Below are 27,861 nucleotides of genomic sequence, written 5' to 3'. Positions count from 1 at the left end.
GCTTTTAAAATGTTTCAATAAATTACAAAACGTTCTAAAAGCTCGATAATCTCGGAGAACCACAGAACAAAGAACATTTTCCAAGAAGAAAAGATCATGTTTATTGAACAGCTAACATATCTGAAGCTAAAAGTGTAGTTGTAACATGAAATTATTAGAACTATTAGTAACTAAAAGACAACATATTTTACAACATTCTACAACTTCATCGATTTTATGAAAAGGCAGCCATGTGAACGTTTCAATAGCTAAAATGACTATCAAGTAAAACAATCATGGCATGACAGAAGAGAGGCAGAAAAAAGATGAGAACACTCACAGCAATATGCTCACAAACCTCCAAAACACCTCATTATACTGCAAGAAAGGTTTTCATTTGTGCCCTAATCTGTCACACTTTAAAGAGGACATAACGACAATAAATGCAAACATAAAATACACAAGTCATATGTCAAAACCGCTGAAAATCCTCTCAGAGGGGAAAAACACAACCATGGAAAATAACTCATATTTACATCAATTTATAATAAAGGGCTCTCCACAGCCCGTTTCCTCTGTTATAAAACAACAGTGAAGTAAGTGATGTGGACAAACGCAACGGTACGGCTTTATTAGCTCAAATAAAACTTGCTTTGGCCCAGTAACCACACACATGATCTTGTAATAGTAACGTTAAAAGCAAGAATGTCACAGAGACAACTGTTTCATGCGGTTCTCAGTATCAGCTGACCCCTGAAGCGATGACACCACAGGCACATACAGCCACATGTTTTAAGTTCTACTCTGCTTCTTGCCTGGGAACCAGACAGCCTTTATATTGTGTATTACAAATACACATAAAGTCAGTCTGGAACTGCTCCATTGAACCAAATCTAGCCCAGAGGCGGGACTACCGATCACAGCTTGAATTGGAGAGAGCCAATCAGCGTAACACATGTGTGACGCAATCACTAAGCGACCAAACAATTGCCTTTCCGCCATGATGTTTTGTAGTTTTAACAGCTTCCTTCGCCGTACAGGGGTCCTGAGGAAAATCTAAGCTCTCCCTTTCAACAGTGGAGGGCAGCATTACGCATTCTATCGTACAGCCTGCCGGAATTAAAAATACATCCTTTTTAAAAAGAAAAGCTTTAAGAGCTGCTTCTTGTTGAAGTTTTAAGGACAAATTCAGCCCGTGCAAAACAGAGGAAAGTGCACGAGAGAAACCTCGCTCTGTTGCGGTCGCCAACTCGGCCCTGAAGATGACGCATCGTTAACTCCCGCCTCTGGTGCTCTGATTGGTTCGGTCTGATCTGCTCGGAGCTTGAAGACCTGTCAAAATGTGTCAGTGGAGGAGGGCTAGACCGTATTCCCGTATATCCCTTATAACGGGAATACAGTCTAGCTAAGCTAGGCTACTCTGCTTCTACTACTTTGCGACAAGCAAGAACAATGATTTCTTACAGCAGTGTACATAGTGAACTACGTTAGAGAAATGTGACCACACAAAATCATGGGAAATACATGAAATTAAAAACACTGTCTTTGAAGTGTTGCATGATGAAAGAAAGTGGACAAATATGTTTAAGCATTTCATTTAAAAAAAAAAAACAGATAAAGCAATAGGCCATACAGTAGAAATTTCAACTGTCAGACACTCAGCTTTACTAAGTTGACCAACAGATCAGTGTCCTGCTGTGTTTTTTTCGGGCAATAAAATAGTGTTAAATCTGGGTCTGAGCTCTGAGGTCACACCAACTTCTAGGATTCTGCAGCTGTGGTTGTGCGGATTTGTTCAGCGACTGAGGCCTCCATGAGAGTATCTCGCGTAACCATTGTCTGGATACAGAGAAAGCTCGTCTGTACTGCTGAGCCCATTGTTCAGTTCTGAAAAAGACAACAGAAAAATTAGATGATGTTATACTATGAAGTTACACTTTCAGTCAAAAGTTTGGACACACCTTCTAATTTAATGTTTTGTCTTTATTTTCATGATTATTCACATTGTAGATTCTCACTGAAGGCATCAAAACTATGAATGAACACATGTGGAATTATGTAGTAAACTAAAAAGTGTGAAATAAGTCAAAACATGTTTTATATTTCAGATTCTTCAAAGTAGCCACCCTTTGCTTTGATTACAGCTTTACACACTCTTGGTCTTCTCCTCATGAGCTTCATGAGGTAATCACCTGAAATGGTTTTCACTTCACAGGGGTGCCTTGTCAAGGGTCATTTGTGGAATTTCTTGCCGTTTTATTTGGGTTGGGACCATCAGTTGTGTTGTGCAGAAGTCAAGTTGGTACACAGTTGACAGCCCTATTTGACAACTGTTAGAATCCATATTATGGCAAGAACCAATCAGCAAAGTAAAGGGAAAGAACAGTCCATCATTATTTGAAAGTTGCAAAAACATGCGTTCATTCATAGTTTTGATGTCTTCAGTGAGAATCTACAATGTAAACAGCCATGAAAATAAAGAAAAAGCATTAATTGAGAAGATGTGTCTAAATTTTTGACTGGCAGTGTACTTTCCTTTCCTTACAGAACAACTTTTCTTGCATTGCTGCTGAAATAACCCGTGCTTCAGTCTGACTGCGTCTTCTTGATTTGTAATTACTTCTGTACATTCACAAAACTTCTGCTCTCAGGTTTGTGCTCTCACTCTCAATCTTTGTGAAACAACTGTCAAAAGTCTCCAACCAACATAATGTCAGTATGTTTTTGACCTAGCAGATTTTGTCATATGACCTAAAATAGATTCATGTAAGAACAAAACTGCATGAATGTTTTTTTTTGTGACAAAGAAAGATGTGCTTTAATAATTCTATCACAGAAAAATGAGAGCTGTAAGAGTCATTGGATATGGGATACATGATGTGTATATGTGCATGTAAACTTTTGTTCACAGCTGTATACGTGTCCTTCTTACAGGAGTTGTTTTGTCCAGCTACAACTTTACTGTTTAGAGTTGGATTTCCATGTGCGATTGCTGTCAGAGCTGCACCTGAGAATATGAGCTTCTCCTTCATAATGTTGACTTCCCGACTGGATCGTCGCGTCACTGCACTCAGCATGATCTGTTCTGGGTTATAGTTCTGCATCCCACTTATCCTCCATCTGTTTAAGGACAAATAGACACAAACCCTCACAAACACATTGAGGCAGTAGCTGTAGCAGCGTCGTTGCATCTTTTAATTCAGTAATAGTGAGACACATAAAATAATACATACTTAAAAACAGCACATTGGTAAAGAAGGGATAAATTGGCCTTGGGGTGTCGTGCAGAAAAAGCACAAGGAGGACAGACAAGGAGGGAGAAACAAAGGCCAAGGCAGACGCAGCAGTTACCTGATCATATGATAGCTGACAGATGCCAGGGGGCAGCGGAGGAAGGTTGCATGCAGATCAGGCAGAGCACAGGACAAAGAAAGAATGTCAAAGGAGAAAGAGAGGACAGGGAGACAGTGAGAGGTTGCAGCATAGAGGAGGAACAACACCCAGAAGACAAAAGACAGCAGGAAAAAAGAAAAAAGAAAGGAAAGAAAAGAGCAGAATGAACAGTCAGTGTAGAAGCAGCAGACTGGACGAGGCCACGGCTCAGCTCAGGCCCAAACACACTCAGAGGCTCAACACTGCTTTAACAAAATACTGCTCAGCTTTTGAAAACTACATTTACTGTGGTGAAGCCTGACTCTAGGGGCAATTCATCCAAGTATAAATAAAAAAAAGCCTTTACCGTTTGACCACTTGTCTTGAGTACTATTTGTGCAGAACATGTTTGGTTTTTGAAGGTGGAAACTGTTAGCTGTATGTTCTGGGAATAATTGTAAACTTTCCATGCCGTATGCACCACAAATAATGTGAATCATTTTGTTATCTCAAGGAAATAAAACTTGCTTTTTACTGATAATGTGTTCATTTATCTCACTATCTCGAGACAACAAAAGGATTTATTTGTTGAAATTTCATTTGAAATTAAATTTGATTTCATTGTCCTGTGATGATGGGACAATTATGGAGAACTTGAAAATGGGTCTCTTGTTCAATTGATTACACTTTATTTCAGATGGCTGCATTTCTGTCAGCAGTCTCAGCAGGATCACTGAAGTGCACTCGCAGGTGAAGTTACACTTGAGATCTCCTTAAATGATGGGGATGGATGTGATTATTATCTAACAGAAACACACAATGCAGTTCCTGCCTATAGATCCTGATTTAAGCAATGTCTGATGCACTGATCAGTAATTTGACGTTTTTAGCTTAAATCAGTTGGTACATTTGCCTAGATGCAGCCCTGGGGGAGATATATTCAGTGGGTTTTATTTATTTTACTTACTTTGTACATTGTAGATTAATTAGTCTCAGATTATAAATATTGTTTAATTTTCTCACCTAAATCTCATTTTAATATTAGTTTTCACTCACTGTTAATCACTTGGTATTTACTTGTGTTTTCAGTTGACACTGATCACATGACACAAAACAATTTTGTATGTTTCTAGCGTGACGACTCCACCTGAGACTTTACATGCACTTATTCACACAATTCACAGGAAAAAGAGGTCACCAGTGCTATAGGGTTTATCAGTGATCAAAATAGATGATAATGGGCCTACTAGAAGGAGGAGGAGATTTTAATTGAATCTTATGAGAAGGATCTGCACTGAAAAAGGCCATTTAATGGGCTGATAACATCCAAATTTTAGATTTTCAAAAAGCCTGAAAACCGAGCTCAGCAGTGCAGCAGTTTAGTTTGTACCTGGACCACTTGAATAGCAATAAAAAGTTTAATATGTAAACTGCCTATTTACTATTTTACCATGTGAGAAGAAAAATCAAGCTACTTTTTAACAGTAGTGTATGCTTGTAGGTCTGTGACTTTCAAAATGATTCACAGCCCAAACTGTACTTACTTCTGGAAGCAGAAAATCCCTATGACTATGGCAAGGGAGACTAGATCTGAAGTGATCCAGATGAAGTTGTAAGCGTTCCGGCTCTGTAAGACAAAAAAAGAGAGAAGAGTCATTTCTAGTTGACACCACTGGAGGTCGCTGTCCGCATTCATGTCCCCTGATGCTGAAAGGGCTGTAACTAAGGCAAAAAGCTGCTGGACAGCTGCTCTTCACTTCACATCTCCGCCCTTGTCTAAACGTGTCTCGGACTCTTTCCCAGGGTCCTGTTGTTCTCGAACACCACGCTGAGCTAAAGTCAGCTGCTGAGCTCCCTCACATTTCTCTGCGTCCTTGCCCTCGAGTCTTGCTGGGCCCTCGTCAGTCTCTGTCCTCTCTCCTGCTGTCCTCTCGTCTCACTGCGTGACCTTGTCTGCTGGTGTGTGTGTGTGTGTGTTGTGCCAGATGAGAGAATGAGAGCAGAGAGCTGTTTACCATGAGCCAGATGGGGTAAGGCACCTTTCGGAGGACTTGGGGGGCATCAGAGGACACAGAAGGCACCCCGCTACACCACAGAATGGAGTAGAGCCAGGGCTCATTCACTGGGTAGACAGTCACACTCACATTATTGGCCAGATACTCCCTGAGGGAAGGAAAAATACATGTCAAGACTGAACAAAAGGTCCGCTCCCTTTCAGTCCTTTGCTCCTCTTACTCTCTACTCTCAAGGATTATTGGACGTAATGTGGGCATGTAAAAACAGAAGACAAAGCAATCACACCTACTGTACAAACATCTGTCATTGTACCTGATCGATTAGGGCAAAACCATCACACCATGCTGCAGCAGAGACTATGAGATTCTGCTCCATTACACATTTCATCTCATCAAGACTAAAAAAGTATAATAATATTTCATAATTAATATACTACAAACATGTGCAAAACAACGCAGTTCATGAGCAGTGATTAGAGAGGCAGACTCTTAGGTGATCATTCTGCAGTCACTGGAAAACACTGAACTGTGAAACATACACTAGTTCATCTTAAGATGCAGCAAAGCTTTGCGACCCTGATGAAGGCAAAGCATGTGTTCAAAGTGTAATTCTGGCATTCTTTCTGTCTTCGTATGAAAACACACATGCTCTGTGTGCATTTAACAATGTGCCATGAAGAAAATCTGCTTATATTTACTACATATAAATACAAATATCAAACAGTTGAGAGGGAGGGCCCTACATGAACACACAATCTTTAAGCAGCTCTTTCTGGAGACACAAAAACTATGCACATTTTCACATATGTGAAATAACGTGTGAAATCAGAGGATTTCCCCTCTAATGTCACATATTTTTAGCTTGAAACTGTTTCAGTGCTTTTTGGTCTCCTTACCTTTACCAAGTCTACTTTGCCCAGCCTAAAGTCTGCAGCCAAGAGAACACAGCTTGCACAGGATCACCTCAAACATTCAATATAAAGCTTGCTTTGAGCTTTGCTAGCCACACTGATTACATCTGAAGGCTCTTTTGCTTATTTACTATTTGTCATTCTTAGATTTAGCTCGAAATAACAGAAAAAATCAGGTTTGATCTCCATCATGATGTCACTGAGTCCTTCCACAGCTGCTTAGCAGTAGCTGCTTGCTCTTACTGTATGTCTTTGTGGCTGGCCTTGCTGTAGTGCAGCGTCAGGCTTGTAATTCCTCTCTGTCTTATCTCTTCCACTGACAGCTTCTCACTCGCGGTCTGTTTCAGCCCTCGCACCCTCCCCCGGTCCGTGTCGGGGGTCCACGTCACCTGGCACAAACACATATGACATGGGAAGACCCTGATCAGACAAACAGCAGAAAGCCTTTCACAGCTTCATATTGAAAAGTGAGGCGCTTGTTGTAGGGTTGAACTGTTATGTTAGTGTATCAGCTGTGATACACTGTTCATACTTCTCCTCCTCCCTGGTCAATGCTATGTTTCTTTATGTCTTTTATTTGGCTTTCCTCTCTCTGGAGTAGATTTTCTCTTTGGCCTTTAAAATTTTGCAGCAGTTCTCAGATGTAAGAGCAGCACCCTCTAACTGTGTTGTGCCATAAAGCATTCCTGTTTCCTACAGTGTTCTTCAGTGTGGCTAAATATCTATCCATCCATCCATCCATTATCTACACACCGCTTAATCTTCAATAGAGTTGCGGGGGGGCTGGAGTCTATCCCAGTTGACTTAGGGTGAAGACAGGTGACACCCTGGACAGGTCACCAGTCTATCACAGGGCTACATATACAAACAATCATACTCACTTTCACACCAACGGACAATTTACAGTTACCAATTAACCTCAGCATGTTTTTTGGACTGTGCAGAAAGCTCCAGGGAAGACCAAAACGCGAACTGGGGATCTTCTAGCTGCAAGGCGAAATATAACTAACCACCAATCCACTGTGCCGTAGCTAAATATGTACATTTAATATACTTTAGCACAATAACAGCTGTCAAAGTGCTCAGTGACAGCTGTTTATTATGTGCTCATGACTTAGAACAGTGGTTCTCAACCCTGTTCCTCAGGACCCACTGTCCTGCATGTTTTAGATGTTTCCCTGCTCCAACACACCTGATTCAAATGATCAGCTCGTCATCAAGCCTCTGCAGAAGCCTGATAACGAGCTGATCATTTGAGTCAGGTGTGTTGGAGCAGGGAAGCATCTAAAACATGCAGGACATGGGGTCCTGAGGAACAGGGTTGAGAACCATTGACTTAGAGGGGAAACGCCACTACAAGCACCACCTTTATGTAACCATAGGATGATTATGGAGGGACCTACAGTCCTCACCCTCTTCTGGGAAATCCCTGCTTTCTGCACAGCCCACAGCGTGTCCATGAACCAGCTTCGGTAGCGTGGGTGCTCCGGTGGAGGCTTGCGGATGTTGAGCAGTGCAGAGCTGTTGGCCCTGGATGCCAGACGAAGCATCTCCACCAGACTGCAGACCGTCTGGTTGCCTATTCGGCTGCGCTCCTTCCCTGTCAGGGTTTTTACTGTCCAGTAGGGGTCAGTCTGGAAGCAGATGAGAACAACAGAGAAGTCCGGACTGAGAATTATCATACATTATTTTGTGGAACAGTTAATGCAAACCAAATATATTTTGCACATTCTGCATTGATTATCTGCAGCTGACATGTACACTGCTTTTCCCGTAGTTTCATTTCTTTTCTTTGTCAGCATAAACCCTATTCATACAGGACTAACCTGGAGATCTCATCTCCAGGTTAGTCACATACACTCCCCTCCAAAATTATTAGAAGAGTGAGACCAATTCCTTTATTTTTGCTGTAGACTGAAAACATTTGGGTTTGACATCAAACAATAAATATGAGACCAAAAATCAACATTTCAGTTTTTATTTCAAGGTATTTACATTTGGTTCTTATACACAACTTAAAAGACAGCATTACTTATAATGGAACACCACATTGTTAGGTGAGCACAAGTTTGGGAACAGATGGACTTAAAATAGATTGAAGTGAATAATACTTTATATTTAGTTGTAATAACTGCATCAAGCCTGCGACCCACTGTCATCACCAAACTTTTGCATTCTTCTTTTGTGATGCTTTTCCAGGCTTTCACTGCAGCCTCTTTCAGTTGGTGTTTGTTTTTGGGGCTTACTTCCTTCAGCCTCCTCTTTAGACGGTAAAATGCAGCTCTATAGAGTTGAAATCTGGAGAATGACTTGGCCAGTCTAAAACCTTCCACTTCTTGCCCCTGATGAACTCCTTTTTTGTTTTGGCAGTGTGCTTTGGGTCATTATATTGCTGCACGATGAAGGATCTACAATCAGTTTGGTCGCATCTTTCTTTAAATTGGCAGAATAAATGTTTCCGTAGACTTCAAAGTTAATTTTGCTGCTGTCATCATGTGTTACATCATCAGTGAAGATTAATGAACCTGTCTCAGAAGAAGCCATGCAAGCCCAAGCCACGACATTACCTCCACTGTGTTTCACACATGAGCTTGTATGTTTGGGATCATGAGCAGATCCTTACTTTCTCCAAACTTTAGCCTTTCCATTACTATGATAAAGGTTAATTTGTCTCATCATTCTGTCTGACTTTGTCCCAGAATTTTTCAGACTCATCTCTGTACCTTTTGACAAATTCCAGCCTGGCCTTCCTGTTCTTCATCCTAATGAGTGGTTTACATCTCCTGGTGTAGCCTCTGTACTTTTGTTCATGAAGTCATATGTGAACAGCAGACTGGGACATCTTCACTGCTGCCCTCTGGAGGTTGTTGTTGATGTCACTAACAGTTGTTTTAGGATCTTTCTTCACAGTTCTCGCAATGTTTCTGTCGTGAACTGCTTCAGCGTCTGCTACTTAGTGCAAAAGTGGTTTCACAATTGCTTTTTTCATCAATAGACAGCTCTTTAGTTTTCATGCTGGTTACATCTCTAACTATAGATGCATTCTGCAAAGGCAAAACCCAAACCTGAAACTGAACGTAGACATTGAGCACTATTTGTTGTATAAGACACACAATAAAATACATCTGTCAGATCCAGATGTAAATACCAAGAAATAAAAGCTGAACTGTTGATCTCTTGTCTCATATTCATCTGTTGAGGTCAAACCCAAATGTTTTCAGTCTACAGCAAAAACAAAGGAATTGGCTTCTCTCTTCCAATACTTTTGGAGGGGAGTGTAGGTCTTGATGTCACAATTTGACCACCATGTGTCACTGACTGCGGAAAAAGATGTTGTGCCATTCAAGTGGAAATGCATTGTCTGGGCGCTCCGTTAAGGGTGTGTTGATATAAATTGAATTTCAGTACCTCCAAAAACCACTGGCCTGCGTTTAGGGAGCGTATCTCTGTCCAGTTGAAGAAGGAAGCATCTTCATACTGTCTGGCTGGAAAGACCTTTCTGACATCTGTGGTCCGCCTCAAAGTGTGGTCTCTCATGAGGAAGGGAACCCCATCCACACTGGAAGAGGAAAAACAGTCAGTACTCTAATCATGTTTAGGACATACAGTACTTGTCGAGGAAAATACAGTACAATGCGCGGGTGTATGTGTAAAGAACAGTGGCGGAATGTGCTGATAGTCACTTAACATTGCTTCATTTAATGGCAGCCGTGTTAAAATTAAACTTAATCATTTCTACCAATCAGCCACAGTAGAATCTATAAGTGGATCAGAGCACACCGAATCCATGAAATATAAATAACCAAGGATTAAACCATTATGAATGTGTGATTAATGAACCTGATGGTGACATCAGCCTCCAGGGAGCTGGCTCCATGCTGCAGGGCTCTGTTAAAGGACACCATGGTGTTCTCTGGAGCCAGCTGGAGCAGAGAGGAGACAGACAGGAGGACAACTGTCAGTCAGTGGACGTAGAAAACACACATCAAGAGGAAGTGATAAAAGAAGAGTGAAGAGACATATGTAGAAAGTGGATATATCATTACCCTGCACATCTATCCATCACAGATTCAATCTTTATAGGCATAAGACTACTTAAAAAACAGCATGATTTAAAGTGGGTGTTCAGTTCAGTTTATTTGCAGTATAAAACCACATTGGAAAGAGGTGCAAGAAGCTCAAAGTGCACTGTCAACATCAAAAAACAACAAATACAGGAGAAAAATAGGACAGTAAAAGGAACAGAGAACAAATGCCACATAAAATCTTAAAAAATAAAGTACTAAGAGCTGATAAATAGTTCACAATTAATACTTTGTAGCACCACCTTTTGCTGCAATTACAGCTGCAAGTCGCTTGGAGTATGTCTATCAGTTTTGCACATCGAGAGAATGAAATTCTTGCCCATTCTTCCTTGCAAAACAGCTTGAGCTCAGTGAGGTTGGATGGAGAGCGTTTGTGAACAGCAGTCTTCAGCTCTGCCCACAGATTCTCGATTGGATTCAGGTCTGGACTTTGACTTGGCCATTCTAACACCTGGATACGTTTATTTGTGAACCATTCCATTGTAGATTTGGCTTTATGTTTTGGATCATTGTCCTGTTGGAAGATAAATCTCCGTCCCAGTCTCAGGTCTTTTGCAGACTCCAACAGGTTTTCTTCCAGAATGGTCCTGTATTTGGCTCCATTCATCTTCCCATCAATTTTAACCATCTTCCCTGTCCCTGCTGAAGAAAAGCAGGCCCAAACCATGAGGCTGCCACCACCATGTTTGACAGTGGGGATGGTGTGTTCAGGGGGATGAGCTGTGTTGCTTTTACGCCAAACATATCGGTTTGCATTGTGGCCAAAAAGTTCCATTTTGGTTTCATCTGACCAGAGCACCTTCTTCCACATGTTTGGTGTGTCTCCCAGGTGGCTTGTGGCAAACTTTAAATGAGACTTTTTATGGATATCTTTGAGAAATGGCTTTCTTCTTGCCACTCTTCCATAAAGGCCAGATTTGTGCAGTGTACGACTGATTGTTGTCCTATGGACAGACTCTCCCACCTCAGCTGTAGATCTCTGCAGTTCATCCGGAGTGATCATGGGCCTCTTGGCTGCATCTCTGATCAGTCTTCTCCTTGTTGGAGGTGAAAGTTTAGAGGGACGGCCGGGTCTTGGTAGATTTGCAGTGGTCTGATACTCCTTCCATTTCAATACGATTGCTTGCACAGTGCTCCTTGAGATGTTTAAAGCTTGGGAAATCTTTTTGTATCCAAATCCGGCTTTAAACTTCTCCACAACAGTATCTCGGACCTGCCCGGTGTGTTCCTTGGTCTTCATGATGCTCTCTGCACTTTAAACAGAACCCTGAGCCTATCACAGAGCAGGTGCATTTATACGGAGACTTGATTACACACAGGTGGATTCTGTTTATCATCATCAGTCATTTAGGACAACATCGGATCATTCAGAGATCCTCACTGAACTTCTGGAGTGAGTTTGCTGCACTGAAAGTAAAGGGGCCGAATAATATTGCACACCCCACTTTTCAGTTTTTTATTTGTTAAAAAAGTATAAAATATCCAATAAATTTCATTCCACTTCACGATTGTGTCCCAGTTGTTGTTGATTCTTGACAAAAAATTAAAATTTTATATCTTTATGTTTGAAGCCTGAAATGTGGCGAAAGGTTGAAAAGTTCAAGGGGGCCGAATACTTTCACAAGGCACTGTATGTGGCCTCCAGGAGCGACAAAGTGCAGCTGACGGTCCTACTAGCTGAGCCATTCCATGAAACTGAGCTTAGACCTCTCTGAAATCTGTTGTGCTATGTTAAAATAATTATGTTTTAGGTTAATGAATAACACCTACAATTTGCAGAGAAAGTGTCAAGTCAAACACAAAGACTTTGCGGTGCTTTCCCTTAAATTCTGCCCTCTGCTCTGTGCCTGCTCAGATCTGTTTCAGTTTGAGAGCATCTCCTTACACTCAGACCGCCTCTGTGCATTTGCCAAACTTCTGCTCTAATATTGATGCTCTGAGATCATTGACAGCTCTGTCAAAAAGTCCCCAGCCAGATGTTGACCAATGAAGTCACTATTGTCTCTACTGACTTTATTTCTGTATTTCAGTATATGTCACTTTATTTCCATGTTACAAACTGTAATGTCTAGAAGATTCCTGGTTTGCATCCCTGCCTTCCTGGAATGTTTCTGTATGGAGTTTCCATGTTCTTCCTGTGGATGTGTGGGTTTTCTCTGGGTTCTCTGGCTTCCTCCCACAGAAGAAAGCATGCTCAGGTTAATTGGTAACTCTAAATTGTTCGTAGGTGTGAGTGTGATTGTTTGTCTCTACATGTAGCCCTGTGATAGACTGGTAACCTGTCCAGGGTGTCCCCTGCTTTCACCCTGCGGTGTATAGATAACGGATGGATGGAAACTGTAATGTGATACATTACATTACAATTTAAATAGATAGGCAAAGGAAACATAAAATCTCTGGTGTGCAGTCAATTATTCTCCATATGTCTGTTAATGGATGCTGTTTTCAGTGCTATTTTATGCTTTATCCTGTTGTCTGTTTGTAGCATACATAATATATACTACCCCCCTATGCATTATTATCTAAATTATTCAGAGGCACTGAGTTGGTTCTCTTTAATCATGACTGGTTTTTTTAATCTGTACTGACTTGTCTAAACCCTGGATGCAGCTACGCTACATTACAAACAGGTGAAAGTCAAGTGACTAGTTCTGTGTGTGTATGTGTGCCTGTACAGGACAGGAAAACACAGCTCTGAACATCACTGTACATTTGTTTATAGCTCATCATCTGGAGCAGTATTTGCTTGCCCAGCTGTGAAATGACAGCGTGTTGACTCCCATGCTCACTCAGCCTGACTACACTTGGCTCATGTACTGTAGCTACACACCACTCTGCTGTGAAATACTGTGCTCATCAAATAGCTCATCAGCATGTTGCCATTAGAATTCTCCAGAGGAAAAAGTCCCCAAACAACACATTAAAACAACATGGCCTATTTTTGATTTTTTTTTTTTAAATTTTAAAAATGTCTCTATCATGTAGAGCACAGGTAGAAAATGCCACCTGACAGGTCCTGGCAGTATTCTTTTCCCCCTACAGAGCTGCACATCAGCCATCTCAACAATTAGCTGGATCAGACTGGGAGGTCTGGCAAGGCACCAACTCACCATAGGAGCTCCCCGTCGGCCAACGATGTCTGGTCGCTGTTTGAGGCTATGACGATCCATGATGCAAGGGCAGGTGAACGTGAGCGGAGCCAAACAGACAGCCACAAGGATTACAATGTAGATCAGCAACACCATCATCTGGATATCTACAAGAGAGTACAGAGCAGGTTTACAGAGTCAATTTACTCATTTTCTAGTTGTTTCATCGACTTATCATGATCAACATTTTGTAGCTTTGCATTTTTCCACTGACGGAAGTGGTGATTTCTTTAGAGTGCAGAGGGTTCTTCCAAAAGCAAAACAATCTACTTAAGCCGGAAAGTTAAGACAATCACGGGAAAGCACAGGAAAATCAATTTAGCTTAAGGCAATAAGTAGTTAAACATGTTTATTGCATCACACAACATTGAAATAAGTTCACGTGCAGACTAAATAATGCATGACAACATGTTGTACTGTAAACAGCAGTAAGAAGCTAGCAGCAGAAATTAGCCCAGGCGAAGAAAAAAGATCTTTACTTGAAGTAGTCAAACACTTACTGGATCTCTCTTTGCGGACAACATATCCAGCTACCAACCAGCTCATAGCTGTGACTGTTGCCAGGGCTCCAATATGCAGGAATGGTGCTGTGGACTGGTAACAAGACAAATATAGAACACTGGTCATATATAGTGGTCATTCATCAGACAGCATTAGAGTAGATGATGATGATAAAATATAGATAAAACAGGGGTAACAGGGTAAATAAGATTTGTACCTTAAATAGCACAAAACTATTATTCATTTTAGCCAGCTCATGCCAAGTGTCAGCTTGGGTTGTCTCCAGTGTGATCCTCTGTGGATAAACTGAGTATAGCAAATGGATTGATGGGTTTCTATGAGCTTTTCAGCCGTGCTGTTAATAGTATGTTAATTCACATCCATTCATTTAATGACCATGCTTAGACAGAATGTCTTAACACTGTAAGCATGTCATGCAGCACGCTTTCCACATTCAAGAGCCAAAATTTTCTATCCAACTATGAGACAAACCTCAACACGCTAGTTAGATTTTTTGATAAATAAACATATTGTATTTTTAATTAAGTGACCCTTTTTTTCATGTATTTTTTGGGTGCATTAATTCACAAAAACATTCATGAGAGAGAATTATAAGTGCCACAAAAGCCAAAACAGAAATTTGGTAAGCTGAGCTTAGCCTAACCTTAAAGTGGAAACAGCAGGAAACAGCTAGTCTGGATCTATCCATAGGAAACCAGATCCACCTTACACACACCTCACCATTCCACTTTCATTTCTTATTCAACAGTTAGCAGTGATCAGGGACACATTACTGTGACTGCAGACCAACCTGCAGTGAAACAAGCAGGATGTCCCATTCATCTCTCCAGATGTCATCAACAGAGACGACACCAGAGATGGTGGTGAGCAGCGTAGCCAACACTCCGATCTGTGGGACACACAATGGTGAACTCATATTTTAGTGCAAAAGTGTGTGTATGTGGAGTAAATCTATGACAATTACTGAGGATATCATTTTACAGCACCTTGTGAACCCAGTACAGATTCAGCTGCTGGCCCAGCGAAACATGGAAAAGTGCTAAAATCTGAAAAAGAGCACAACTCATGAGTTGTCTTTCAATAGAACAAGAAGCAAGTCTGCTAAGATGTAGGGGTCTGAGACAGACTGTTACCAATAAGAATGTGATGTAGCTGAAGCCCACGGTGGTGCATGTGATGATGGGGATCGTCTCATCCCTCCATTCTCCAGAGCGGTTGTACACCAGCCTGGAATAAGAAACGATAAGCACAGACTCATCTATGTTGGCGGTGTGATTATCCCTGTTAAACACAATATGCTTTGATTGTGCACCATGGTAACACCAAGCACCCACTCAACAGTGTCATTGCTTCTTGTAGATTTTTAAATTTCACATGCAGGGTGAACTTGTTGCTTCCCTGCTGCTAGAAGATCATAAACAGCTTTTCACTGATTAGTGCTAACGTCACATAAAGAAAGAAAAATAACTCACCAGTTGAAGTCGTTGAAATCATTTTGAGCCACCAACCAGAAGTAGGCCCAAAAGAGAAGTAGAAGGAAAGAACTGCACAAGACGAGGAACCATGCGCACTCCCACTGGAAACAATAACACAGACAATAGACCTTGTTCAGGTTTGACTCAAGAATCAGTGTTTGACGATGACTAAAAGACTGTGTAAACTAATAACACCATACTGCAACGCTGCATTTTTTTTGGAAATGAAGCATTTGTTTATTAGTTATTGACGATCAGAAATCACGGCAACATAGAATGTGACCATTTAATATAGATGTACCCACAAATAAAATGACCTTGCGCTGAGCACAGGTGTGTGTTATGCATGTGTACGTTTTGTATGGATACTGAATCATGTGACCTAAACATGTAGCGGGCAGCGGGAATTGATAGGACTTGGAAACACCGCCACAATTTAATCAACTGTTCCTTGTATCATTTCCGACAGATAAGTCCCAATATGTCCGTAGCTGTCCATTTGTAGTAGGATCACAATCATGTGATCGTCAGCAGGCAGCTGATGTAGTGTTCATTTGCAGTCATAGTTATAGTAACGCTGTTCCACTGTGTCACTGATACAGAAATCTTTAACAAATCCTTGGATCCAGACTATAAGCCACATCACTGCCAAAATCTAATCATTTGGTCCTTGTGTAATTTCTGACCTTCCTTGAAAATTTCATCCAAATCCATTAATCTGTTGTTGAGTAATGTTGCTAACGGACAGACGACTTATTGCAGTGGCATCGTTTCAAAAAGCTTTTGCAAAGTCACAGCATTTATTTCTGTCCAGAGCTGCATTCAATTTTCTGTCAAGATCTTGTCTTGATAATGGGAGAGTTGGACTGCTGCACAAAATCTTCTCCAGCACATCCAAAAAATTGTCAGTAGGGCTGAAGTCTGTATTCTGTGGAGGCCAATCCATGTGTGAAAATGACGTCTCATGCTCCCTAAACCACTCATTCACAATGTGAGCCCCATGAATCCTTGTATCATCATCTTGGAACATGCCCATGCCATCAGGGAAGAAAAACTCCATTGATGGAAAGATCTGATATTTTTTAGTATACTTAGGTCATCAGCTGACCTCATTCTTTGGGCACATAACATTGCTGAACCTAACCTACCCCAGATCATAACCCTGACCCCCACAGACTCGTAGGGTAGGCACTCACCATGATGAGTGCACCACTTCATTAACCTCTTTTCTTACTGTGTTGCACCCATCACTTTGGGACAGAGTAAATCTCGACACAGACTTCATGACCGACCACATTCCTTCCTCAAAGACGATGGTTCACCGCTGTCATTTCAGGTTTCAATAATGCGTTAGGTGGTTCTTAACCCGATGTTAATGGTTTTAGCAATCTCCGTAGTTGTTTTCTTTGCTTGATGCAGGCCAATAATTTGACCCTTCTAAGATTAACATCCTTTCCATGACTACAGAATATGATGCAAAGGACTGGTATTTTATAGTATACATGGGTAGTCAGCTGACCTCATTCTTTGGAAACACAATGCTGCCTGACCAACTGCAGAAGAAGAAGACGAAGACGAAGAAGAAGAAGAAGATGATGATGAAGAAACTAAATCTATCATATTTTCTCATGTGTGCATCACAATAAATAAGAGTTAATGTTTCATTTCAGGGTTCTGTAACAAGCGGATAAAAGATTCTTAATATGAGCTGACTTAAAAATTAAATTTAAGTGATGCAACTTGTAAATAATCACAGAAACATTTACGTAGATTTTTTGACAATTCATTGCTTTTATGGGGGTTTCACTTGAAATCTGAAATGGGTTTTTTTTTTTTTTTTACTGATTTTAAAGTGGAATTAGTTTTTTGCAGCAGCTGTATTTTATGTTGGAGTCAGTCCTGGTGTTTTCTTCTAAAAGACATTCATCAAAAATATTCTAATATTTTAAAATAAATATTTTATAAAATATGGGCATAATTTTCATTTTGGGTCCCCTCTTTGTAGATGTAAACCTTGGTTTGGAGGAGAGTTGTTACTTAGTTTTGTGTAATTTCTTTGGTAAACATCACAGCATCAAATCATGAGGACGACAGCATCACAAATGAAACCATAACCAAATAGGCCCAGACTGCCGGAGGAGCTCCTCTCCTTGTCCTGGGTCTCTGGATGTGGAGCTTCACATTTATGATCTGAGGTCACTGGACTCACCAACCTCCAAAGTGCTTATTTGCTATTGTGATTGAAAATGGAACTCAAGGGTTAGGGTTAGGTCAGGGTAAGTCAGACAAAGTCTCCATGGGTTTGCACGTGGGGATGCAGAGATTACAAACTGGCCTTTACTTTCCAGCCCTGGTGTTATCTGCCCACAGAACATTTAAGTCAGTTCAATTCAATTCAGGTTTAGTTTATATAGTGCAAATTCACAACATATGCCATCTCATAGTGCTAAGCATCGTAAAGTACAGACCTTACGACTTTATTTAGTGTCTAGCTAACAGAACACAGTGGGAAATGTCACAGCTTGAGGCCTGATATTTAGCTCAGGAGTTTCTGGACCACATGGAGCTAAAAAGGTAGCAAAGAGAGGATTTAAACTCTTTATGTGGCCACAGATGTAATTCTGGCTACTCCGTTACTGCAGATTGTTTCTTCAAAAAGGCCAAATAATAATGAATACAAATGCAATGTAATACAAAGTTTCTGTTTTAACCATTTTATTTATTGGGCTACATAGTGGAGTAGTGGTTAGTACTTAGTACTTTCGCCTTGCAACTAGAAGATCCCCGGTTCAAATCCCGGCCTTCCTGGGATCTTTCTGCATGGAGTTTGCATCTTCTCCCTGTGCATGTGTGGGTTTTCTACAGGTAGTGTGATTGTTTGTCTCTGTATGTAGCCCTGTGATAGACTGGTGACCTGTCCAGTATATCTGCTTTCATCCTATATCAGATGGGATAGACTCCAGCCCCCTGCGACCCTTATGAGGATTAAACGGTGTATAGATCATGGACGGATGACTTCCCATAGATTTCTATCTTTCACAAGCTAGGACTATAAAAGGTTTACTCTTACGCCAACATTTCTAGTGCTTGGAGGTACTTTGGCTGCAGCTCAAATATTTTCTCACTATATTCTGCTGATGTTGACTTCCCATAAGTTTTGGATGCCATATTAGGAATCGGATGTTGAGAAAAGCACATGTAAATACACAGTATGAACTATTGCTTGGACATGTTTCCCTGTTGCTTGGTTTTAACCCTTTACTGTGCAGTCCTTTGGTCTGACATGTTGGGCAAAGGTATAGAGGAGAGACTGTGCAGCACTCAAGGACTCTTCCCTTCAGTAGTTAACAGGATTAGCAGCTAATAGCATGTGAGGGGAGGTGTAGACTATGATAGGCCAGTCAACACATGCTCTTGCACATTGATCAGCTTTGCAGTGTACCGTGCCTGGACTCGCCTATTCCGGTGGCTTATATAAGAAGCTAGGAGATGATTAGATGTGTGTGTGTGCAGGTAAAGAGCAAATGGCTGCACTGATGAAGCTTTTAAATCCACCCTGAAAGGCTTGGCTTTTAGCCAGGAGAAGACAGGCTGCACAAATGGATCAGGGAATATCTTCTAACCTGTTGTGGCCAGTAAAAACACAGCGAAAGTAGAAATATGACCAGAGACTGTTTTTAATTGGTTTAGCAGCTGCCTGGAGTTCAGTCTAGCTGCAGTTAACTGTAAATGGCTATGAGGCCCTGAGCCAGAGTCACGTTGTCAATTTATCTCATACACCAGTGGAAACAGTGTCCTTCATATGGGTCACTGTAGTGGATTCTGAAGTTTTTTTTTCCAGAAATACAGCATTTACCTCGTGGCCTGAATGTGAAGTCAAAGTCCAAACACCTTCACAATGTGTGACATCCTCATTAATACACATTCTGTTTTCTACATTCAGATTTCAACTCTAGACGAGCTCCCGTTGGACAGACACATTCTACAGGTGAAAGTACCCAGCATCTGAAAAATGTAACTAGTTTGAATCTATTATTTTGTCCTGAGAATGTCACTTGAATCTTTGAAATGAACTCTTGCCAGACTGTGTGTTTCGCAGATTAGGATTCTAGTGTCAAGCAAGAGGTCAACAGTAGGGTCAGAGAACGATTGAGACTAACAAGTCAAGTAATCCCTGGCTCAGAAAATCTCCCAGGTGAAGAAAATGGTCATGAAGACAGTTCCTCTTTGGAGGACATAAGGGTCATTCCAGAATTGGAGGACATTTGGGCTTCAATTTTTTTGAAAAATATACCTTTTCTTTTACAATTTTCTGCTACATATTCATCAATAATAGGTAATAAACTATCAAAGGCTAGATTGGCTCAGCTTACACAACAATGGTACCATTTTTATTAGATGTTTTATTTGTTGTTTGCTAACCCTACTCTAATCACAGTAACAGGGTTGCTAATCCATGCTAATGTTAGCTTTTTCTCAGGAGTAGAAGCGAGATATTTATCTAGCTGTTGCTGCTGACCAAGAGGACAAACTTACTGATAGAAAAAAGTGAAGAAAAAAGTCAGAAGAACTGATATTTTCCTAATAATATGCATAACAGGGTGCATGAGGTAGAGTGACACATTTAATCATGGCTGACAATGTTATGAAAATACAAAAACAGAAGAGAGGACATAGCTTAGCTCTATCCATTCTTTAGGAAAACAGTTTGATGATGTTAATTTCAGCATATTGTGTGACTCGCTGTTTTTTCTTCTTCAGCCAGCTAAAAAGGTTATGCTAAAAGGGTTGTTGTTGGACACGCGTTCCATGCATAATAATTGCTATTTAAAATATCATGTTGATTTTTTTTTTTTACTACAATTAAAAGAGACATCAGTGAAAAATAATACTCAAAAAAGGGAGATGCATATTTCATTTTAACTGTTTATTTGAGATTCAGTTTGTTGTCAGGGGTGGGACAAGAGAAAAATGGTCATTTGGGGAACTCCAGACTTATTTGGTATTGCTCAAAATATTTTCAAACATTTGTTTCTCCTAGTTTTTTTTAGATTTGGTCTCAGGAAAAGTACACTTACACAACAACAACATGTTTTAGTATTTTGAACATGGATTATTTGAAATTTGATGTGTGGATGCAAAACGGCCTCCAATTCTGGAATGACCCATAACTCAAGTGCTCCTGTGGGACTGTTTACTCTGCTTCCAGCTGCAGGAAGTGTCTCTAACTGCAGTACAAACATCAACGTTCATGCTACTTTGATCCATTTAGTTTAATTGAGACAATATAACCAGGAAGGGGAGTGTAGGTGTGTGAAGGATCACAAAAGCACAACAGTTCAGACCCTATCAGGACTTTGAAGTCATAACTTAGATCAAATACTGCTACGACTGTCACCGTGATTTGCTTTTAACATGCGCTATTCTTATGAACACTCAAATGCTTTGTGCCACTGCTAATCTGCACTGAAGTTTAGAACCGTTATTTGTTGCTGAGCTGAAGTTACGTTTCCAGTGTAGTTTACTTGACTGTTTTTTGTCTGTGAGCAGATAATTGCAAAAACTACCAGGCATGGATCCATGGATCCATCCATTCTCTATACGCCGCTTTTATCCTCACTAGGGTTGCGGGGGTGCTGGAGCCTATCCCAGCTGACTCGTGAGAAGGCAGGGACACCCAGGACAGGTCGCCAGTCTGTCACAAGGCTACATACAAACAATCACTCTCGCATTCGCACGTACGGGCAATTTAGAGTGATCAATTAAACTCAGCATATTTTTGGACTGTGGGAGCAAGCCGGAGTACCTGGAGAAAAACCCATGCATGCACAGGGAGAACATGCAAACTCCATTCAGAAAGATCCCGGGAAAGCCGCGACGCGAACCAGGGATCTTCTTGCTGCCAAGGGAAAAGTGCTACCACTACTCCACTGTGCAGCCCAGGCATGGATCCAGAACACTTTATTTAAAATTGTGAGATCAGCCTTGGCAGGGGACTGCAGTCTCTAAGTGCCCTTGTAGTTACTGTAAAAACCCATATCACTCATAAAACTTAGTCCGAACTATGATGGCAAACTTTAAAATTAATTTGAAGTTGACATTTCATGTCAAACCCTAGCTGAGATCTGTATGGATCACAGATCATCTCTGGTCTGTTTGACCACCAACGGAATGTCTGAGTTTTAATTCTGGCAATGAATACATCACAAATCGATGAAATAAAGAAAATCCTCACAACAAAGTTACCATAAAAGCTGACTTGCAGCAAGAGACATTGGGTGGCAGCCTTATAGTATACCTGAATCATAATACATTAGATACAAAAGAAAATATACTTCCTCATATTGTCTCATGCTTCTGCAAACATATCACATTTTCTACCCTTCAGCAAGTCACTCTCACTGTGCAAAATAATCCATTTTCAGACGAACTGTTTAGAATCTGACACTTTCTCCTGACTGCTCAAAGGCTTTTAAGGGTCCCTTCAAGTCTCCATTAGAAATGCTGGTATCCAACCTGTGACAGTGTCCATAAATCCTAAACTATGTGTTACTTCACTATGCGACAAACCTCTTTCGTTCCTCTGTTGATAACTGAATTGTGAAACAAGTTATAAAGACAAATTAAAAGTTCATCACCGTGTGACATGGATATGGTGAGCTGCAGCTTCATTTAGCAGACACAAGAGTATCAGGCTCACTGGCTTCTAAATATTCAACTTCTCCCTCTAGTTTCTAATATTTCCTGTCTGCCATAAACTGTATATAAAAGACAGTCTGGAACTGGTGTTTTAGAAAGAAGCGTAAGAAGAGAGCGGTGGATCTGACTGGTGAGGAGTGATAATGATATGCAACCAATCTGTCAATCATAAAGCAACCCACCCCTAAAACGTACTTTATTTTATTGTCTGTTTTATCTTAAATGTGACCATACTTTAAAAAATTATCATCTTTGCTGAAAGAGATTCAAAACTATCATCTCAGAACAGAAAAGTTAATATGTTTGCTGAGTAACAGATCGAGCTGGACGTAGTGTCATTTTCTCATCACTTCTTTCTGCAACCAAGAAGTAGGAGATCAGAATACTGATGATGATGAATCAACATACTGACTGAACTTTAAATGAAATCAGTCCAACACTGTGCTGCAGAATAAACAGAGAGTGTCTGACTTCATGAATACCAGCCTATCTGCTTATGTTCAAGCACTGTGTGTCTGATTACAGGCAGCTTTGTGAAGGAGACACAGTGAGGACAGAGGCAGCTGTGAGTTGGTCGTTATTCCTCTCGGTCAGCACATCATCAGCGCCCAGCACATACATTCAGTAAATGGACCTAATTTATGGTCAAGCCACTGCCTCTTTGTGCCAAAGAGGCATCCAGCAGCCGGAGCTGTGGCTGCCCAGTGGGAATCCCAACAAGCTTGGTGTCTGGCTCTGCTTTACACATCCCAGCACTGCATTGATTCTATTACTTTGTCGTTGTGAAGATCGTATTGCCCGGTTACTAGGTCTGCTCAGAAGCCCCTCAGGAATTTAGGAGAAAAAATATGACATCAACATCTAATGGATTGTTGTAGACCTTTAGAATTTACAAGGATTCTAAAAATTCCAAATGAATTACTAAAGGGAAAGCTTAAAGGAATGAAGTAAAATACATTTGCCAGAAGAGAAACAAATGTTAGGCTACAATTTCAGCAGTTAATAGTAACGTGTAATAATTATTGTTGATTGTTGTTTTAACCCATAAAGAAGCTCTTCTGCCCCTGCCCAACACACCATCTCTGCCAGTGACTTGGTGCTGACAATCTTTAATTCAATCTACATGAATATACACCACTTGGATTTAATTAAGCAAATACTTAAGAGCCTTCCAAAGGATAAATTACTGCAGTGATTGAAAATATTTCAGCTGCAACAACTTATTTAACCCTAGCTGATGCAGTGAATAGCTTCTCATTTCTTAAACAAACCATGTCAAAAGAAATATTCTGGGTCACTGAAAGGATATTAATCAGTTTCAGAAGGGTCAAATTATTGGCCTGCATCAAGCAAAGAAAACAACTAAGGAGATTTCTGAAACTACTGAAATCAAGTTAAGAACTGTCCAATGCATTAACTAAACCTGAAAGATAGTGATGAACCCTCACTTCCACAAAGAAATATGGTCAGTCATGTGATCTGATGAGTCCAGATTTACTCTGTCCAAAGTGATGGGTGAGAATCCCCACTGAGAATCTGGAGAAGATTTTGTGCAGCAGACTCTCCCATCATCAATAACAAGATCTTGATTGGGAAATTTTAATCCAACTCTGGACAGAAATAAATGTTGTGACTTTGCAGAGACTGCCACGGTAATGTGTGTGTTCTAGATCTAAAGGTGGTCCAACGAAATATTATGAGTGTGTGACTTTTTTTTGGACTGGCAGTGTATTTTCAATTGTAGTTGAGATCCCAAATGGAGAAAAAAAAACAGTGCAATACTACAAATGTGAGACATTCTTTAAATGTGTAACATGTAGACTGCAACATCACTGGCAGCATTATATACTGCCCATTCATAGGTGTCCTTCCCTCCCCAAAAAAACACAGTGGAAATGCATATGATGTGTCCCATGTTGAACTCAGTGACATCATTGAGGCAGTTTAAAGAAGATATAGAATGCAGATGGGACACTGTCAAAAACAGTGTTATTTTTGTGTAAAATTCAAATTTGTGTGATTTTATGTGTGTGATTTTATGTGTGCGATTTTATGAGCAATGTGGCTCTACATTGTGGGGGCTTATTTTACTGTATTTTTATGTCTTATTTCCTTTTTCTTTTAATGTAAAGCACTTTGTGATTTTTATATCTGTGAAAAGTGCTATATAAATAAACTTTATTTACTTACTTTTAACAATAATTGGTCTTTGAGACAAAAAATCTAAAGGGATATAAAATGTACAGTTGCAAAACTGCGCTACAATTACTACAATTGCACTATAATTGCTACAAAAACCTCAGTGTACACATTACGCTGCCGTGTGTAGTTGCTTTTCGCGATGTGTGACCTACTTTTTTGGCCTTCAGAGCCACAAAATGGAAAATAGTTCATTTATTCCTGAGGTGTGCTCAGGTTTCAGTGCAGCCTCAGTAGGATTGTGTAGTGTCATTGTCAGCCTCTGTTTTGCTCTGTTGCACACTACAGCAGCCAGCAGACACACACCCTGCTTTCTTCATAGGAATGCTTATCTCCTGGATCTCTGCACAGGACTACAGTAAACACGGAAACAGAGATAAGGATCGCCGTCACAACTCCTGCGGCTCTTACGCCTTTTTGAGTCAATAATGTTGGTAAATAGGATGCACATTCACACATCTGTTATTTTAACCACTGCTGGTGTTTTAGTGAGGCTTGAATTTCTGTTTTTCATTAATGCCTTGCTGCAGAGAGTGACTTGATTGTGGGTCAGGTTACAATTAGAGCATTAGCATTTTTACAGATGCTGTGAACACTTTGCAGAACATCTATAATTAACTTCATCGACCACAACCACCCCTACAGATACTAGGTCATGTTCAGGTTCACATTTTTACAGTAACAAGTGTTTGTCTTCTTCCACATTTCTGTGAAATGACTGAGCTCCTGTAAAGGCTTTTTCCAACCTAATGCAGGAAGATAATTCAACATGATTGACTGTTCTTACTGTACATTAACCCTATGAGTCCTGGGCTATTTTCAGGGTAATTCCACTGATTTTACTTCTAAGTTCTTATCTTGGTCATTATGAGCGTTAATCTTATGCTGCATCTTGTTATTTTTTTCTCAGAACACTCTAGGCTTGATACTTCAAACATTGCTATGTTGTAGGCCTACATTATGAAATGATGAAGAAATAAGTAAAGATAATTCTTTGCAGAGCTGTCTTTAAAATGCGATCTCTTTGGGCTGTCGATTCATGTAACAAGCAGAAAAGCTGTGTTTCTGCCCTTTTTTTGCAAAAATGATATTACCATGCAAAGATTCTATTGCATATTGACATGAAGATATCTAGATTTAACATGTCTGTCAATTAGGAGTTCAAACAAGCGTAATGTGAGTGAAGATGGACACAGTTGGATGCAGGTTGGAAGGATAAACTTAATGTGAATGAAATCATATTTTTATAGGCACTTTGCTACACAGACAAGCAACAAGCATTGTTGGAAAGGTCACATTGTGTGCTATTGTTATTCTGTTTTTTTAATGTTGCAACTTTTACTGGGCAAAGTTTTTGTTACTGAAATTCATACAGCATTTAACATTTGAGACTTCTGACTTCTTTTATATGCTACCGTTCAAAGGTTGGGGTCAAAATTCTGAAAATTCAGTATCATATTTATGGTACTTGATATAATCAACATCACCCAGTCTTTATCAAAGCTTCAGTAATTAATCTCACATCTGCAGTCAGTTGCATACAACAGCATTAAGGACAACACTAATGAAATCAGGTTTTCAGAGGAACAAATAAATGACCGCTGTGTTTTTATCACTATACTGAGCAAAGAATACTACAGTTTTTCTGACTGTTATATGACATTCACACTTGACGATGTATTGGATGAAGATGTATTATCTTACCCCAGAGCTGTCGTCTTGGGAACCTGATAGCGTTTCCAGCGCAACCCATAGATCCAGTGACAAAGGACACAAAGACCTGCTTCTCATAGACCTGTAAGGGTGGTTGTTCACCATGCTCCTTTCAGCCTCAACGCGCCCACCAGTCCTTAACATCCCACACAGCACTGGGAACCCTGAAAACACCAAGAGGTTACTAAACAAGACAAGCTTTGAAAAGAAATTAGCTCAGCCGTTGTACATACAATTACACTTTTCATCACACGGCTATCACGTCATGCTGCTGAGGCATATTCACAAAACAACATGAAGGATGTTGACAGCCCTGGGCCTTGTTTGGAGTTACAACACCAGTGAGAGGAAGTCAACACGCTATTCAGCAGTGAGTCTTGTCTAGGACACACATAATAACACGGTATATGTTTTACAGTCACTGACTCAGCCTTAACCATGAGAGGATTATGGCTGTGTCAAAGAGGCAAATAGAAATCAGCAGGTAGGTAACATCTATTTGTGAGCATGACTTGATCCTTTAACATGTTGGACATCTGTGAAAAAATAAATGAATAAAAAAAAAAGCAGGAGTCAGAGGGAGACAGCATGTTGCCCTTTAAATGCTCAGAGAAAAGCTTTGTTGCCTTGGTGCCAGTTAAAAATCTCTTGGCAACAGAAAGTAATGCTTTTAATGACTCTCTGGAAAAGAATGTGCAATGCCTTGTCTAATTTTCACAGTCCTTCAAGACATCTTGTGTTTTTTTTTGTTTTTTTTTTACTTTTGCATGGAGTAACTTACAATCACATTTAGATTGCCTGAGTTTAGCTTCACTAATCTGTAGTATGTTATTTATATAACTTCTATAAATAAATCGAGATACTTGGAAACGGTCCCAGTGTAAGTATGCGACCTGAAGGATCTTTCTGTTGTCACGGCACCATTTCAACAGGTATTCAACATCCCAGCAAACACCTTCGATGACTTCCTTATCTAATGACTTTAAATCAGTGGTCACTCTGAAAAGTATTCATTATCAGTATTGTGTCTGTAAAATCAAAACATGAATTTGAATATAATCCTCATAAAATGGACGACAAAAGCACTATGTCAGGCTGACTGTAGCAAAGTCATTGTGATCACCTTCATATGCTTATTTAGTTGTCATGGCAATTACATAAATCTCAGTGGGTGAACAGTTGATAGATTACACGGCTTGAAAAGAAGGGTTCAGATAATTCACATGTTCTGAGCATTTGAGTCAAAGTCAAGAGTGAATCTTAAACCTCCCTGCCAGATGTTAAATCAAGCAGCTGTCTTAACCCATAAGAACCCAGACCCATTTTTCCTTAAAGAACTAATGAGTTAAGGTCAAACCATAAAGCTTTAATAGGAAGAAACTGGGGGCACTCAAAATGCTGTTACACTGGGTGTCACCGTTGGTTCTTATGGGTTAAAAAGCTACACCTTCAGAGAGATTTCATTGATTTCTTTGAGAGGCTTTCTAGACAATATCTTGAAGGGCACCGGTAGGACACACTGAGGGGCAACTGAAAGTGTCACTGGAGTTTGCTAGTGGGGTCACAATTATCCCTTTCAAGTAGTGTTAAGCCTTGATCGTACTGGGACGCACACTCAGACAGCTGCAAACATCAGGCAGTCATTGTATTGTACTACTCGCTAGTCCATTTTGAGTCTGCTCAAGGAATTCCGTTCTATACATGTGCATCTACATCTTCTGTGTGTGAACACTACTGCCAAT

The 27,861-nt window shown here is 40.3% G+C and overlaps 1 protein-coding gene across 3 annotated transcripts; it reads right to left on the bottom strand.

Annotated features, from left to right (window-relative positions):
* Positions 1 to 76: 76 nt before the first annotated feature.
* Positions 77 to 26,212, bottom strand: gdpd5a (glycerophosphodiester phosphodiesterase domain containing 5a). Of its 3 annotated transcripts, none has more exons than XM_022196616.2 (16): positions 26,111 to 26,212; positions 15,506 to 15,609; positions 15,167 to 15,260; positions 15,020 to 15,079; positions 14,824 to 14,922; positions 14,012 to 14,105; positions 13,473 to 13,618; positions 10,118 to 10,200; positions 9,686 to 9,836; positions 7,681 to 7,911; positions 6,521 to 6,666; positions 5,367 to 5,514; positions 4,896 to 4,978; positions 3,331 to 3,345; positions 2,987 to 3,099; positions 77 to 1,866 (listed from the first exon to the last, which is right to left on the bottom strand). In XM_022196616.2, the coding sequence occupies exons 1-16, from the start codon at positions 26,195 to 26,197 to the stop codon at positions 1,775 to 1,777; spliced, it is 1,746 nt and encodes a 581-aa protein (XP_022052308.2). In that variant the 5' UTR covers positions 26,198 to 26,212; the 3' UTR covers positions 77 to 1,774. The 3 variants fall into 3 exon arrangements, with proteins under 3 accessions (XP_022052308.2, XP_022052309.2, XP_022052310.2); XM_022196617.2 differs by having other exon boundaries at positions 7,690 to 7,911; XM_022196618.2 differs by lacking the exon at positions 3,331 to 3,345.
* Positions 26,213 to 27,861: the final 1,649 nt, after the last annotated feature.

Source organism: Acanthochromis polyacanthus, chromosome 17 (genome assembly GCF_021347895.1).
Source record: "Acanthochromis polyacanthus isolate Apoly-LR-REF ecotype Palm Island chromosome 17, KAUST_Apoly_ChrSc, whole genome shotgun sequence".
Classification (NCBI taxonomy): domain Eukaryota; kingdom Metazoa; phylum Chordata; class Actinopteri; family Pomacentridae; genus Acanthochromis; species Acanthochromis polyacanthus.
The sequence above is the reverse complement of the archived record's forward strand: the minus strand, read 5'-3'. Positions and strand labels throughout refer to the sequence as shown.